The 13680-nt window shown below is 33.8% G+C and overlaps 1 protein-coding gene across 1 annotated transcript; it reads right to left on the bottom strand.

The window, feature by feature from the left end:
• Positions 1-3505: 3505 nt before the first annotated feature.
• On the bottom strand, positions 3506-13644 carry LOC132731168 (DNA-directed RNA polymerase III subunit RPC4-like). The gene is made up of 9 exons (XM_060717294.1): positions 13490-13644; positions 11558-11644; positions 10781-10882; positions 10195-10400; positions 9677-9804; positions 7221-7482; positions 5444-5556; positions 4540-4698; positions 3506-3933 (listed from the first exon to the last, which is right to left on the bottom strand). The coding sequence occupies exons 2-9, from the start codon at positions 11635-11637 to the stop codon at positions 3820-3822; spliced, it is 1164 nt and encodes a 387-aa protein (XP_060573277.1). The 5' UTR covers positions 11638-11644; positions 13490-13644; the 3' UTR covers positions 3506-3819.
• Positions 13645-13680: the final 36 nt, after the last annotated feature.

The raw sequence follows: 13680 nt of genomic DNA on the forward strand, positions 1-13680 counted from the left end.
GCTCTACCGGGATCAACCGTAGCTCTACTTTATCCTCCGGGGCTCTGCCTGTAGTTACCGGGCTCTGCCGGCATATACCGGGCTCTACCGTAGCTCTACCGGCTATATCATACCCCGGATCATCCCCGGTTTGTGCCGCAGAGCTACGGTGCTTTCCCGGTATCACCCCGGTCGTTCCGGCAGAGCTAAGGATGATGCCGGCAAAGCTATACCTTCCCGGACCACCCCGGTGATATTAAATATTTTATTCCATCCGGGTCGTTAATGCCGGATGTTCCCGGATCATCCAGGACGTTGCCGGCAGAGTTACGGATGTACCCCGGTCGTTCCCGGATCACCCAGGACGTCTACCGGGGCTCTGCCGGGATGTAAGTGAGACTGTACCTTTAATGAACAACAACAACAAAACATTCAATAGGTTAACTATGTTTGTGTGGTCAGGATGTAATTCTAGGAAATTAAAATATGGTGAGAGAAATATATTACTAAGTCAAACTCATGGACTCCCGTGTATATTCATGTATGCATTCAATGACATATCTAACTAAAAGACAATGTAATTTATTACTGCTGTTTATAAATTGTTCAATATATGAGCCGCGTCATGACAAAACCAACATAATGGGTTTGCGACCAGCATGGATCCAGACCAGCCTGCGCATCCGCACAGTCTGATCAGGATCCATGCTGTTCGCTTACCAACCTTATTACAAGTAGAGAAACTAATAGCGAACAGCATGGATCCTTATCAGACTGCGCGTATGCGCAGGCTGGTCTGGATCCATGCTGGTCGCAAACCCGTTATGTTGGTTTTGTCATGACGCGGCTCAAATCATTCAATACATGTATATTCTCATTATTATCATTATCAGTTTTTATTATTATCAGTATTATTTTTAAATCATGCCCAACTTGTCATTTTAACCATAACAAAATGAAAGTCTATAGATTATAGTCATAAATTGTACAAGTTCAATTTAAATTTTTATTGCTACAGTTTTACGTTACTGTTATCTGTTACTGTACATAAATGTTCTATGTTAAAGGCCCATTATGCCCAGAAATGCATTTTTTTTTTCAAAAGTTTTTTTGTTACAGTTTCCAAAAAAATACTCATAAATCTGAACAATATTTCGATGCTAAGAAGAGATATTATGAGATTTAGTATCTGTATGGAAGGCAAAATACTAGCTTTGTTTGCATTTTGCTTCTTGTATGAAATATTTTCTTATTCAGGCTCAGCTCTACTTTCTTCGGGTGATAACAACGCAAATGCTCTAAAGCTATTTTTTAGATGTTATAAAACTCATGTGCCCTTTCTAATGAAGGAAATTATTTATTCAAATTTGTGGAGTACTGTGCCTTCAATATTTTCTTATTGTTCTACAAAATACATTTGCCCAGTTTCAGTTGCTTTTGAAAACATATTAATACTTACTATGCCAAATATATTAAATGTACAGAGGGCATTTAATCTGCAGAGGGCACAAATGTGTGGCATCGGTAGAATTGGTTAGTGGCAACAGTATATATATATATAGGTTTACAACCTTTAATGATTTTAATGTAAGGAAAATACAGAAAGGAATCTCACATATTTGGCTGTGATGTTTGTATATTTGTGTTAATATAAACATGGGGAAATATATCAGTTTTTTTTCTTTTTTTGAACTGACCATATTAAAATTTGACCATATAAAAGTACCTTCTATGTGCCAACAGTTACTACTTCATGTAAATTATACTTTTCCATATCAAATGGAACATAGGGTTTTTATGAAATAAAATTTGTTAGAGCCAATTCTATAGCTTTGTATATGTTCAGTTATAATTATTAATGTTTAATTTGTTAAAATCAAAATTAATAAAGTTAGAAAATAAAATGTAACTGTTATTTTTGTTATACCTCCGGGCGTCCGTTAGCAATTTGGTTTCCGGAGCATAATTTAAGTTCTATTTGGCCCACAATATTCAAATTTCATAGTATGATTGTCTTAATCCAGTAGAAGACCCCTATTGATTTTGGAGTCACAAGGTCAAGGTCACTTTTACCTTCAAACTGAAAACAGTTTCCGGAGCATAACAGAAGTTCCATTTGGCCCACAGTGTTCAAACTTTATAGGATGATTGTCCATATTGGGTAGAAGAATCCTATTGATTTTGGGGTCACAAGGTCAAGGTCACTTTTACCTTCAATATTTTCTTATTGTTCTACAAAATACATTTGCCCAGTTTCAGTTGCTTTTGAAAACATATTAATACTTACTATGCCAAATATATTAAATGTACCATCCTTTTTAATCTGCAGAGGGCACAAATGTGTGGCATCGGTAAGAATTGGTTAGTGGCAACAGTTTTATAATATATATATATAGGTTTACAACCTTTAATGATTTTAAATGTAAGGAAAATACAGAAAGGAATCTCACATATTGGGGCTGTGATGTTTGTATATGTTGTGTTAATATAAACATGGGAAAATATATTTCAGTTTTTTTTCTTTTTTTGAACTGACCATTTAAAATTTGACCATATAAAAGTACTTTTCCTATGTGCCAACAGTTACTACTTCATGTAAATTATACTACTTTCCATATCAAATGGAACATTAGGGTTTTTTTGAAATAAAATTTGGTTAGAGCCAATTCTATAGCTTTGTATATGTTCAGTTATAAGTTATTTAATGTTTAATTTGTTAAAATCTAAAAATTATAAGTTAGAGAAAAAAAATGTAACTGTTATTTTTGTTATACCTCCGGGCGTCCGTTAGCAATTTGGTTTCCGGAGCATAATTTAAGTTCTATTTGGCCCACAATATTCAAATTTCATAGTATGATTGTCTTAATCCAGTAGAAGACCCCTATTGATTTTGGAGTCACAAGGTCAAGGTCACTTTTACCTTCAAACTGAAAACAGTTTCCGGAGCATAACAGAAGTTCCATTTGGCCCACAGTGTTCAAACTTTATAGGATGATTGTCCATATTGGGTAGAAGAATCCTATTGATTTTGGGGTCACAAGGTCAAAGGTCAAGGTCACTATTACCTTTAAACTGAAAACAGTTCCATGCAAACTTTATGATGAAAATCTAAACACATGAAAAGGTTCCAAAAGTATTCAGTCAGACTTTATTTTGAGTATCAGAAGATATGGAAAATCATCAAACAAGATTACCATAGGCCAGTTCTTTTTAGACTGAACATTAAAGATCCATTAAGCCTCGTTAATGATATCATTTAAATTTTTCAAAAAGCTTTTTATTTTGGTGTCCTGTTACAGATCTCAAAAAAGTTTTTCATCATATTAACACCATTCAGAAGTGCAGAAAGTAATTTCTAATCTTTACTTTGTTCTCCTTGGGCTGTTTTCTAAAAAAGTAAAAAGTAAATAAGATATTGTCAATTGGTTACTCCACGGCAGAAAAAAAAGCTCTTAAGCTTATGATCCAGTTTGGTTGCAATATCCTAACAGTGTTTAAAAAACAAAACAAACAAAAACAAGATAACTGAGATCTTCATCATTTTTTTATTTCAATAACAGCAACCAGAACAATGAACCCCTTTCATTTTCTGGTGTAAATGTATATAAAACTTAAGTTAACAAGACTGCACATGTCTCTCAGTAGAAATGTTACTGATGTACAGTTTACAATACAAGACAATTTCCTATTTTTCTGTCTTATTTTAACTCAAAACATGGCTGAACAGAATCACAATTCATCCAAAAACCATCACCGTGCCACTATCTTTACATGGTCACTCAATGACTTTGTATTACTGTCTTGGAATAGAACAAGCTTAAATCTACAATAATTATCTGATCAAGTGCTATCTAGGAGCATTTCAAAGTCTGGTGTACACACTAGTCTATGATCTATATGTCCTAACACTGATATATCACCATGGTCACCATCTACCCTCAAACTGGCAACATCCTGAAATAAAGAATTCCATAATCAGGCACCAAGATAAAGTATTTATTTACCAGTGGTATCGTGGTTAAAAGTGTCCTTTTTCTTAACTTATATAACACTGTACACAATCTAGCAGCATTTCATTCATTTAACCTTCAGCCTACTTGTGGCAACAAATTCTACCTATGTGACCAGTGCCATTTGATCATGGTCAGCACTTACCAGCAAATTTTCCCTAAAAATGATAAATAGTTTAGTCCAATGTGAAAGATGGACAAGTCCATTTAAGATATTAAGTAATGTAAGGATTAATAATTGTGACCGTGTAATAGTGACTTTTAATCTAAGCATGTCAAAATATTTCTTCATCCATGCTGTTCGCTTTTAAACCTTTTAACAAGTAGAGAAACTGAAAGCAAACAGCATGGATCCTGATCAGACTGCGCGGATGCGCAGGCTGGTCTGGATCCATGCTGGTCGCAAACCCATTATGTTGGTTTTGTCGTGACGCGGCTCATATAACTTTAAATTTCTGAGATAGATATTTCTTAGAGAACTAAGAGAATAAGAGCATATTAGTCCTGTAAGAATATTAAAAATGCTGAAAAATATCAATAAATTAAATACCTGAAGGAATCCACAAGGTGTGCCCATATTAACATCTAGGTATGTCGAGCCTAACATAAGCTGTACACGCCCTGACTTTCGGACAACCAACTTCCCAATAAGACCTTCACTAAAATTATCTAGATTACATCCACTCATCTTCTTGTTTAGATCACTTTCCTGAACAAAAAAACAAATATCAAACTAAAATTAGTCTTGTTACATTATATTTACACAGTAAACAATAATTATAGTTTATAATATACATTAGAATACAGTTATTTCTTATCAGTTTAACATATTAGGTGATATTGTGTGGAAAATAAAAAGTAAAAAAATCCTGATTTGGTTTGAAAGTTCATTAGAAAAGTACAACACCTCTCGTATACTCTAGCAAGTATTGCAACTTTCAAGACGGAACCTATAAGGAAAGCAGTGGCCAAGGGGTTAATGCGTCTTTCATTAAGCCTAGGAAACGCTAGGTCAGGCACTAATGGGGTTTAGTCTATGACACAAGAAGTAGTAATTTGTAGGAAGTGTTTATTAACATTAATGGTGCTACATTTTGCACTGGACTAACACAGCTTATAATTAAGATGCTGAATTATGTCATGGGACCAGCTTTAAATAACTTATAATCCAGGCACTTAATTTGTGTTATAGACCAGCTTAACTTATAATTCAGGTGCTAAATTTGTGTCATGGATAAACTGAGCTTAAATGTCAAAAAAAAATTAATTATAATTTAGTTTTTATTTCAATATCAAAATGCTTAAATTCAGCAGCAAATAAAGCTGTCAGGTTAGATTGGACAGTTGTGAAAGCTGGGCTGACTCCATTTAAGCTAGTCTGACTCCATTGAAGCTGGCTTGCCTCCATTTTAGTGTCATACCAGTCTTTATCTCTGGTAACATTCAAATAATACCTTTTCATTATCAGATTGTTCAGCTGTTTTCTTCTTTTTAAAGTCCTCATCTGTTGTAATAGGTAGACCAGGTAACATATCTGGTAGCTGGAAATACAACAGCTGACCCTCCTCTGTCAGAGAAAAAATGACTAACTTGAGCCGCGTCATGACAAAACCAACATAATGGGTTTGCGACCAGCATGGATCCAGACCAGCCTGAGCATCCGCGCAGTCTGATCAGGATCCATGCTGTTCGCTTACAAACCCTAAAACAAGTAAAGAAACTGATAGCGAACAGCATGGATCCTGATCAGACTGTGCGGATATGCAGGCTGGTCTGGATTCATGCTGGTCGCAAACCCATTATGTTGGTTTTGTCATGACGCGGCTCAACTTATACTCAATAACTCAAGGATGTCAAATATAAAACCAAATAAAATACTTGATGTACCATCACTTTATGTATTTAGATTTTTTAATCTTTACCCTGGTAACTTTGCATCATAGACATACATTGCTTTGAACTTGAAAACTGTACATTTTCTCACTTAAGTATATAATTTCTAAAACGGAGCAGTCAAACTTGAAAACTGTACATTTTCTCACTTAGCTATATAATTTCTAAAACGGAGCAGTCAAACTTGAAAACTGTACATTTTCTCACTTATCTATATAATTTCTAAAACGGAGCAGTCAAACTTGAAAACTGTACATTTTCTCACTTAGCTATATAATTTCTAAAACGGAGCAGTCAAACTTGAAAACTGTACATTTTCTCACTTATCTATATAATTTCTAAAACGGAGCAGTCAAACTTGAAAACTGTACATTTTCTCACTTATCTATATAATTTCTAAAACGGAGCAGTCAAACTTGAAAACTGTACATTTTCTCACTTAGCTATATAATTTCTAAAACGGAGCAGTCAAACTTGAAAACTGTACATTTTCTCACTTATCTATATAATTTCTAAAACGGAGCAGTCAAACTTGAAAACTGTACATTTTCTCACTTATCTATATAATTTCTAAAACGGAGCAGTCAAACTTGAAAACTGTACATTTTCTCACTTATCTATATAATTTCTAAAACGGAGCAGTCAAACTTGAAAACTGTACATTTTCTCACTTATCTATATAATTTCTAAAACGGAGCAGTCAAACTTGAAAACTGTACATTTTCTCACTTATCTATATAATTTCTAAAACGGAGCAGTCAAACTTGAAAACTGTACATTTTCTCACTTATAAAACGGAGCAGTCAATTTTCCTATCTTGTCCCAGGGCACAAACTTTTATTGTAAAGGCTTTACAGTGCACTACTTTTAACAAAAGTGAACCAAGTGCCGTGCTTATTATTGTTAAAAGTTTAACTGTAAAAGTTTGTTTGTACCCTGGGAAATGATGGGTAACATCCACATTTGCTGTATTTCAGGAGTACCTCTATATGGAATTGAGCATTGGCCTAGTTCTACATTGGTGACATAGGCCTGTCCTTATTGCTCAAAGGATTAATACTAAAAGCATTGTACAGTTATCTGTCAAGCAATAAGGTAAGGACTTAATCTGCAGAACAAATTATTAATCCCAGGATGGTCTTCCAACAACCATAACTGCTTAATGCAGAAAATTTACAAATAGTAACCACAGAATTCTGGAAACCTTAAAGGTAGGTAAAATATCCTTTAAGATAAAATTTTGTAATATAATATTGGAATACCATTAAAAAAAAATAAAATAAATTTTTTAAAACAAGAGTGGAAGTTTTAAGATTAAGTTGTATACATTTCTAGTACCTGATTTGAGAGGATTTGTAAATAATTCACTGCATGTAATTTGTCTCTCCTCTGTTTTTCCTTTCCACATTTCATCTTTTGAAGTCTTTTGATCTTCACCCCTCGCGCTGTCATTGGCCTCATCAGTATCCATTGGTTCAGATTTGACCTTGACCTTTGTGTAATCATCTTTCTTGATTGAAGGATCAGTTTTGATCTCTATAGGGAGTTTGACAGGCATCAAAGTTATATCATCCTCATCAAACCCACCCCCAGCTATAAACTGAAAGGCCAATTAAAGATACATGTTAAACTGAAAATTCATATTTTTATAAAAAAAAATAATCTGATATTACATAAATACAAAAAATAGATATCTTTAAAAAAGTGATTGAATATTCATATACATATACATGTACTTAAATACTTAGTATATTGTATAGAATCATTTTACATGTTTATAATCCGTTATGAAGTGGTCTTTATATTATACATGTAGAAGGAATTTCATTTCTGCTTATAAGCAAAATCTCTAGTTATTTAAGTGAAACATAAACTACATTGTAAATGATATAAAAACTCATTTTAGAAATTAACATTTTTCATTACATATTTAATCTGTTTTTCCATAATATGGAAAATACATTTTCTAAAAAATAAAAAAAAGGTTTCAAATTTTGATTAATTTGGAAATCAAACTGAATAACATCATTCTACCATTATCACTTTTTTCATCCGTAGTAATTTTCCGACATAACTGTTTGATAAATAATGCTCTATTATGGATAACTTAAGGAACTAGCTGATACATGTGATAACTTTGTAGAACCTGCCTGCTTTCAAAGCCATGCAATACTCCAATAATCTTAATATTCCATTTCTATAAAGCAGATGATTTAAGCTAAATTATTAAATTATTGAAAGTAACCAACCACTCTGTCAAATTTTTCATCCACTCCAACCACTAAAACAAATATTCACACGAGAAATTTGGCATGACTTGTAGACAAGAGGGCCTGAGGTCGCTCACCTGTATATAGCCCCCCCCCCGGCCAATTTTTACCCAAGGGCTTTTATTTGAACAGACTTGGTAGACACCCATAAGAAGATGTTTCATGCTAAACATCTAAGTTCTAACTCATTGGGTTTTTTAAAAGAAGATTTTTTAAGTTTTTACTATACACATATGGTTAAAAACAATGACACCCCTGGGGCAGGGCCAGTTTTGACCCCAGGGCTTTTATTTGAACAAACTTTGTAGATATTTACTTAAAGATGTTTCATGCTTAATATCTAAACTCTAGCTATTTGGGTTTTTTCAAAGAAGATTTTTAAGTTTTTGCTATACACACATAAGGAAAATCAATGACCCCCGGGGCGGGGCCAGTTTTGACCCCAGGGCTTTTATTTGAACAGACTTGGTAGACACCCATTAGAACATGTTTCATGCTAAATATCTTAGCTCTAGCTCTTTGAGTTCTTTAAAAGAAGATTTTTTAAGTTTTTACTATATGCATATAGGGAAAATCAATGACCCCCTGGGGCGGGGCCAATTTTGACCCCAGGGCTTTTATTTGAACAAACTTGGTAGACATTCACTAGAAGATGTTTCATGCCAAATATCTAAGCTCTAGCTCTTACAGTTCTTTAAAAGAAGATTTTTTAAGTTTTTACTATATGCATATAGGGAAAATCAATGACCCCCGGGGCGGGGCCAATTTTGACCCCAGGGCTTGTATTTGAACAAACTTGGTAGACACTCACTAGAAGATGTTTCATGCCAAATATCTTAGCTCTAGCTCTTTGGGTTCTTTAAAAGAAGATTTTTTAAGTTTTTACTATATGCATATAGGAAAATCTATGACCCCCTGGGGCAGGGCCAATTTTGACCCCAGGGCTTTTATTTGAACAAACTTGGTAGACACTCACTAGAAGATGTTTCATGCCAAATATCTTAGCTCTAGCTCTTTGGGTTCTTTAAAAGAAGATTTTTTTAAGTTTTTACTATATGCATATAGGGAAAATCAATGACCCCCTGGGGCGGGGCCAATTTTGACCCCAGGGCTTTTATTTGAAACAAACTTGGTAGACACTCATTAGAAGATGTTTCATGCCAAATATCTAAGCTCTAGCTCTTAGGGTTGTTTAAAAGAAGATATTTAAAGATTTTTCTTTCGGTTGCCATGGCAACCAGAGTTCTGCATGGAAATAAATTCTTTGAACAATTTTTAAAGGTGACCACCAAAGGAACATTCCTGTGAAGTTTGGATGAAATTGGCTCAGTGGTTTATGAGGAGATGTCATTTAAAGCAAAAGTTTACGGACGTACGACGGACGGACGGACGACGGACGGACGCCGGACGAAAAGCGATCACAAAAGCTCACCCTGTCACTTTGTGACAGGTGAGCTAAAAACAGTTCAGATTTTAGTATTTATTCTATTATTGTACAAACTGGCAGGATATTCTTATACTTACATCATCTCTAAGAAGGTTGTCTAAAACTTCTTTTGTCTCCTCATCAGTTCTCTCCCTTTTTACTGACTTCTTTGGACTGGAACTTGAAGAACCTCCCCTTCCACCCCCTGAATAGGCATAGTCTCCACCTGAAATTCAAAAATGAACTCAATGAAGCACATGGCCCATACCCTGATTATTTATAAAGACTGGGAACCAGGGGCCCTCAAATGGGGGGATTTTTAGTCATATGAAAGAAAAAAATACTCATTATGTTCTACAGGATTTCCTTTTAAATAAGAGGAAAAAAATATTTGGGGTTGGGAAAGAGGGCCCTGCAGCACATGCCATGACAAAAGCGTTACTAGAGTAATGTTAACAAAACTAATAGTTTAACATAATTTGTGTTTTACATAATACATTACCCATTTAGATTTATATCTAAAAGTGGAGATTAACATAATTTGCATTTTATATAATGCCTTTCATAACCAGATTTTATATCCTCTAAAGACAATGCTATTGTTATAATTATTTACCTCCAGTGGGCTTGTTTATTTTCTCTGTTGGTCCCTGCTCAAATAAAGAATGGGTCTGTATAACATTTGCTGACATCCTGCCTCGACCTCGACCCCTGCCTCTACCCCGGTCACCAGAATCACGACCCCTTCCGCTACCACCAGAGTTTGGACGTTTGCCATCATTGGACTTTGGTGTTGATGCTGATGCAGAATCACTTGCAATACTAAAACAGAAAGAAAACATAGTGTACATCATTTATTGGTGATTGATTTTTGTTCCAAAAATAACATACAAAATATTTTGGTCTTACCACTGATGAACCTTAAAACAAAATTACAAAATTTTGTTAAAATAAAATAATATACACTTAAATAAATCTATCTATTCATATAAAAAGCTGCTCATTCATTCAGAATATAAATAAAAAGAGAGAAATTCTATATTTTACAAATTAATCAATGTCTTTTAGTGTCCTAATAAGCAACAACAGTGTTATTTTTGCTTTATTGCTGGTATTCAGATTAAGTATGTATAAAAATACATGAGGCTTGGCAATAAACAAGTTTCTAACTACACAATAAACAAGTTTCCAAATACACCTACCTTTCACTTGGTTTGTTCCTTCTGGCAGGGATATTGGGTACAAACACTTTTTTCTGCACACCTCCAAGAGTTAAATCCCTTGGTCCTTTAATGGATGGCAATCTGTATATATAAATTTAGTTAACATTATTCCTTTGAGTTAAAGCTGCAATATTGAAAGACAAATGCAACCAGTACTGGAATTTATGTTTTTCTTCAAAGCTTTCATACTGATCATTCAGAAAATTAAACAATGAAATGAGTTGTCATAATCAAATAAAAAAATCATTGCAAAATCCCACTGCATCAAAGAATGCACATTCCATATTTAATATTAAAAATGTTGAAGATGCTGTAATTTCTAAAAATAATCAAGCAGACTGTAGAGGCATACACTTAATGTTAACTGAAAAATCAAAACATAATTCACCATATTTAGTTATTTACTATAGAATTGAAGTAAAATGTATTTAATCCAAACCTGCTACCAAAAGTAATTAGGCTTTCTCAGCAGTACATCTGTGCAGTTTGACAAGGCTCTATACTGTTGGCTGGATACCTATTTATTTTCACCTTATTTCCCCCAAAATTTATAATGGACACAATTTATTTACAAGTCCATTTAATAAATTCAGCAAAAACTATTTTCTGTTTGGCCAAAGTTGTCCCACAACCAGGCAATTGATTTTTTTCCATATGATACAAACAAGTAAAGAAATGCTTTTAAAGATAAAAAGACATGTAAGTAAACCTCAGATTTTGCCTGCCCTGAGTAGGTTTAATATTTCAAAATGTTACCTTGTCCCTTTTCCACTGGGTGTTCCTGTTCTTCCAATTAGCCCACGTGGAAGCTGTGGATTGTCTCCTCCAGAAGCCATCAGTGCCCTAAAAAAAATCAAAAGAAATTATAATTGAAATTTACAAGCAAGTTGGATTGGGTCCATGTACTTGTATCGATATTTGAAAGTGTTTATCGATATTGTATCGAATGATGAATATCAATGATACATCGATACTGCGATATTCAATGACAGCCCTATTTTAAGTCACACATGGCAACTTTCCAGCTTTACTGTCAGGGCGATCAGGACCTCAAGTGCCTCTTTTATTGTTGCTACAGGTCACACTGACTCAGTGACCATAACATTTTTTTATCTGAAAATGAATGTGGCAGGTGGAACTCATTAAGGTGTATCCATACATGTATTATAAAGTTTTAATGTAAAAGCTTTGCTGATATTGAAGTAAATAATCATGAATGAAACCTTTTTTGAAAAGGTTAAATAGAAGGTCATGACGCTCGAGTTCAATTGGAAATAAACATTAAATAAGATTTATCACAAAATACGCCAATCACTAATGCTCTGACAAGCATATATAACATTTCCATTAAAATCCCTCAATTTGATTATGCTTGCCGACAGTCAGACAACTGCTGTCTGTGTGGTGAAATGAAACAAAAGTGATGTGATAAGAATTTAATTAAAAAAGGATATTTAAAATTATTTTCAGATGTGACAGTAATTCTTTTTATTCAAAGATACTATTTTTTTTTTCAATTTCACTTAAGAGAAAAAAGCAGGATCCCTAAAGAAAGCCCAACATGGCAAAATTGAAAATGGTTCAGGCTTGATTGATGACTGTAGCCACCAGGTAATTAATTGCACGCTTACAACCTTCCACGCCCACTTAACATTTTACATGAACTGGTAACATTTTCAATTTTGAAATAATTCTTAAGCTGAAAAGTTGTGACTGTTCTGTTATCGAAATACCCTTACGTTAAACATTGAGTTATAGTAAAAATGGCGCCACCCAACTAGAAATTATGCTGAAAATTTCACCAATATGCATAGAATTTTAAATTTCTTTTTATTGTTTATTTTTTTATTTGACTTTAAATATACATATGTAGTCTCATATAATTGCCGGGCAAGAAAAAGTCCAGGCTTTCCCATAATATGAAATTAGGCAAAGCCTATGAACGGGCAAGTCGTTAAAAATTACTTTAATTTTTTCCGTTTTAAAGGTGTCATTCGGTATTTCATGCACCACTTCCGTTTTCACTCGGAATACTCAACGTTTATTATTTATCCGAAAAGTTGAGATTTGTTCCATTATCGGAATACACCGTCCTTTATCATTGAGTTACGTTGTGAATGGCGGCGCCTAACTAGAACTGACACTGAAAATTTAATTGATAGGTATAGAATTCTATATATTTTTTATTTGTTTCTTATTTGATTTTCTTTTAAATATACACATGTAGTCTATAACAGGGCAAGCCAAAGCCCGGGATTGCTTTGCCCTGACTTTGACTTTCCCATATTATGAAGAATTGAAATTAATTCATTTTTAAAAGAATAAATACAATGATTTAATTGTTCAATAATTCTGCAAGAAAATCTTGCAGAACGTGCTGTGGATTTTAAAACAATTCTGGCACGAAATAGCTTTGCCAAAACTTTTCAAAAGAAAAATATCACTAACTTGGACAAAGCAACACCTTATCTGTAGGAATATTTTGACTTTGATTTGCAATGTGTAGCCTGGTTATATACTTTTAACGAAGCGGCAATATATTGCCATAGGGTCATATCCTATTCCTCTATAGAAGAATTTTAATTTGAATATTTTTAATTGAATAAAGACCGACAAGTTTTGAAAAAAAAACAAATTATGTCGCGAAATCATATGACAAACATCGTTACGCAAAAAACAGGAATTTACCTTTAATTTCAGTGCCGTAACATATAATCACTTCCCTAAACTCATATGAATGTAAACTATATATAATACATAGTGTCACAACGAATCGTTATTTTAAAGAAAATCGTGTTTTTGTATTCTCTGAAATATTTCATCAGACTCTTTCAGACGCTGTTAAAAACCTTTTGTCAAAGAAAATATCTGATTGGGTA

Source organism: Ruditapes philippinarum, unplaced genomic scaffold (genome assembly GCF_026571515.1).
Source record: "Ruditapes philippinarum isolate M1 unplaced genomic scaffold, ASM2657151v2 ctg1864_1_1_1_1, whole genome shotgun sequence".
NCBI lineage: Eukaryota > Metazoa > Mollusca > Bivalvia > Venerida > Veneridae > Ruditapes > Ruditapes philippinarum.

Bases quoted from the DNA above. Each gene is read 5' to 3' on its own strand.
- LOC132731168 (XM_060717294.1), bottom strand. From the start codon at position 11,637: ATGGCTTCTGGAGGAGACAATCCACAGCTTCCACGTGGGCTAATTGGA. The intron at 9,805-10,194 runs GTAAATAATTAT...TTTGAATTTCAG, and splicing joins AATAAACAAGCCCACTGGAG to GTGGAGACTATGCCTATTCA. The intron at 4,699-5,443 runs GTATTATTTGAA...TTTTTTGTTCAG, and splicing joins AACAATCTGATAATGAAAAG to GAAAGTGATCTAAACAAGAA.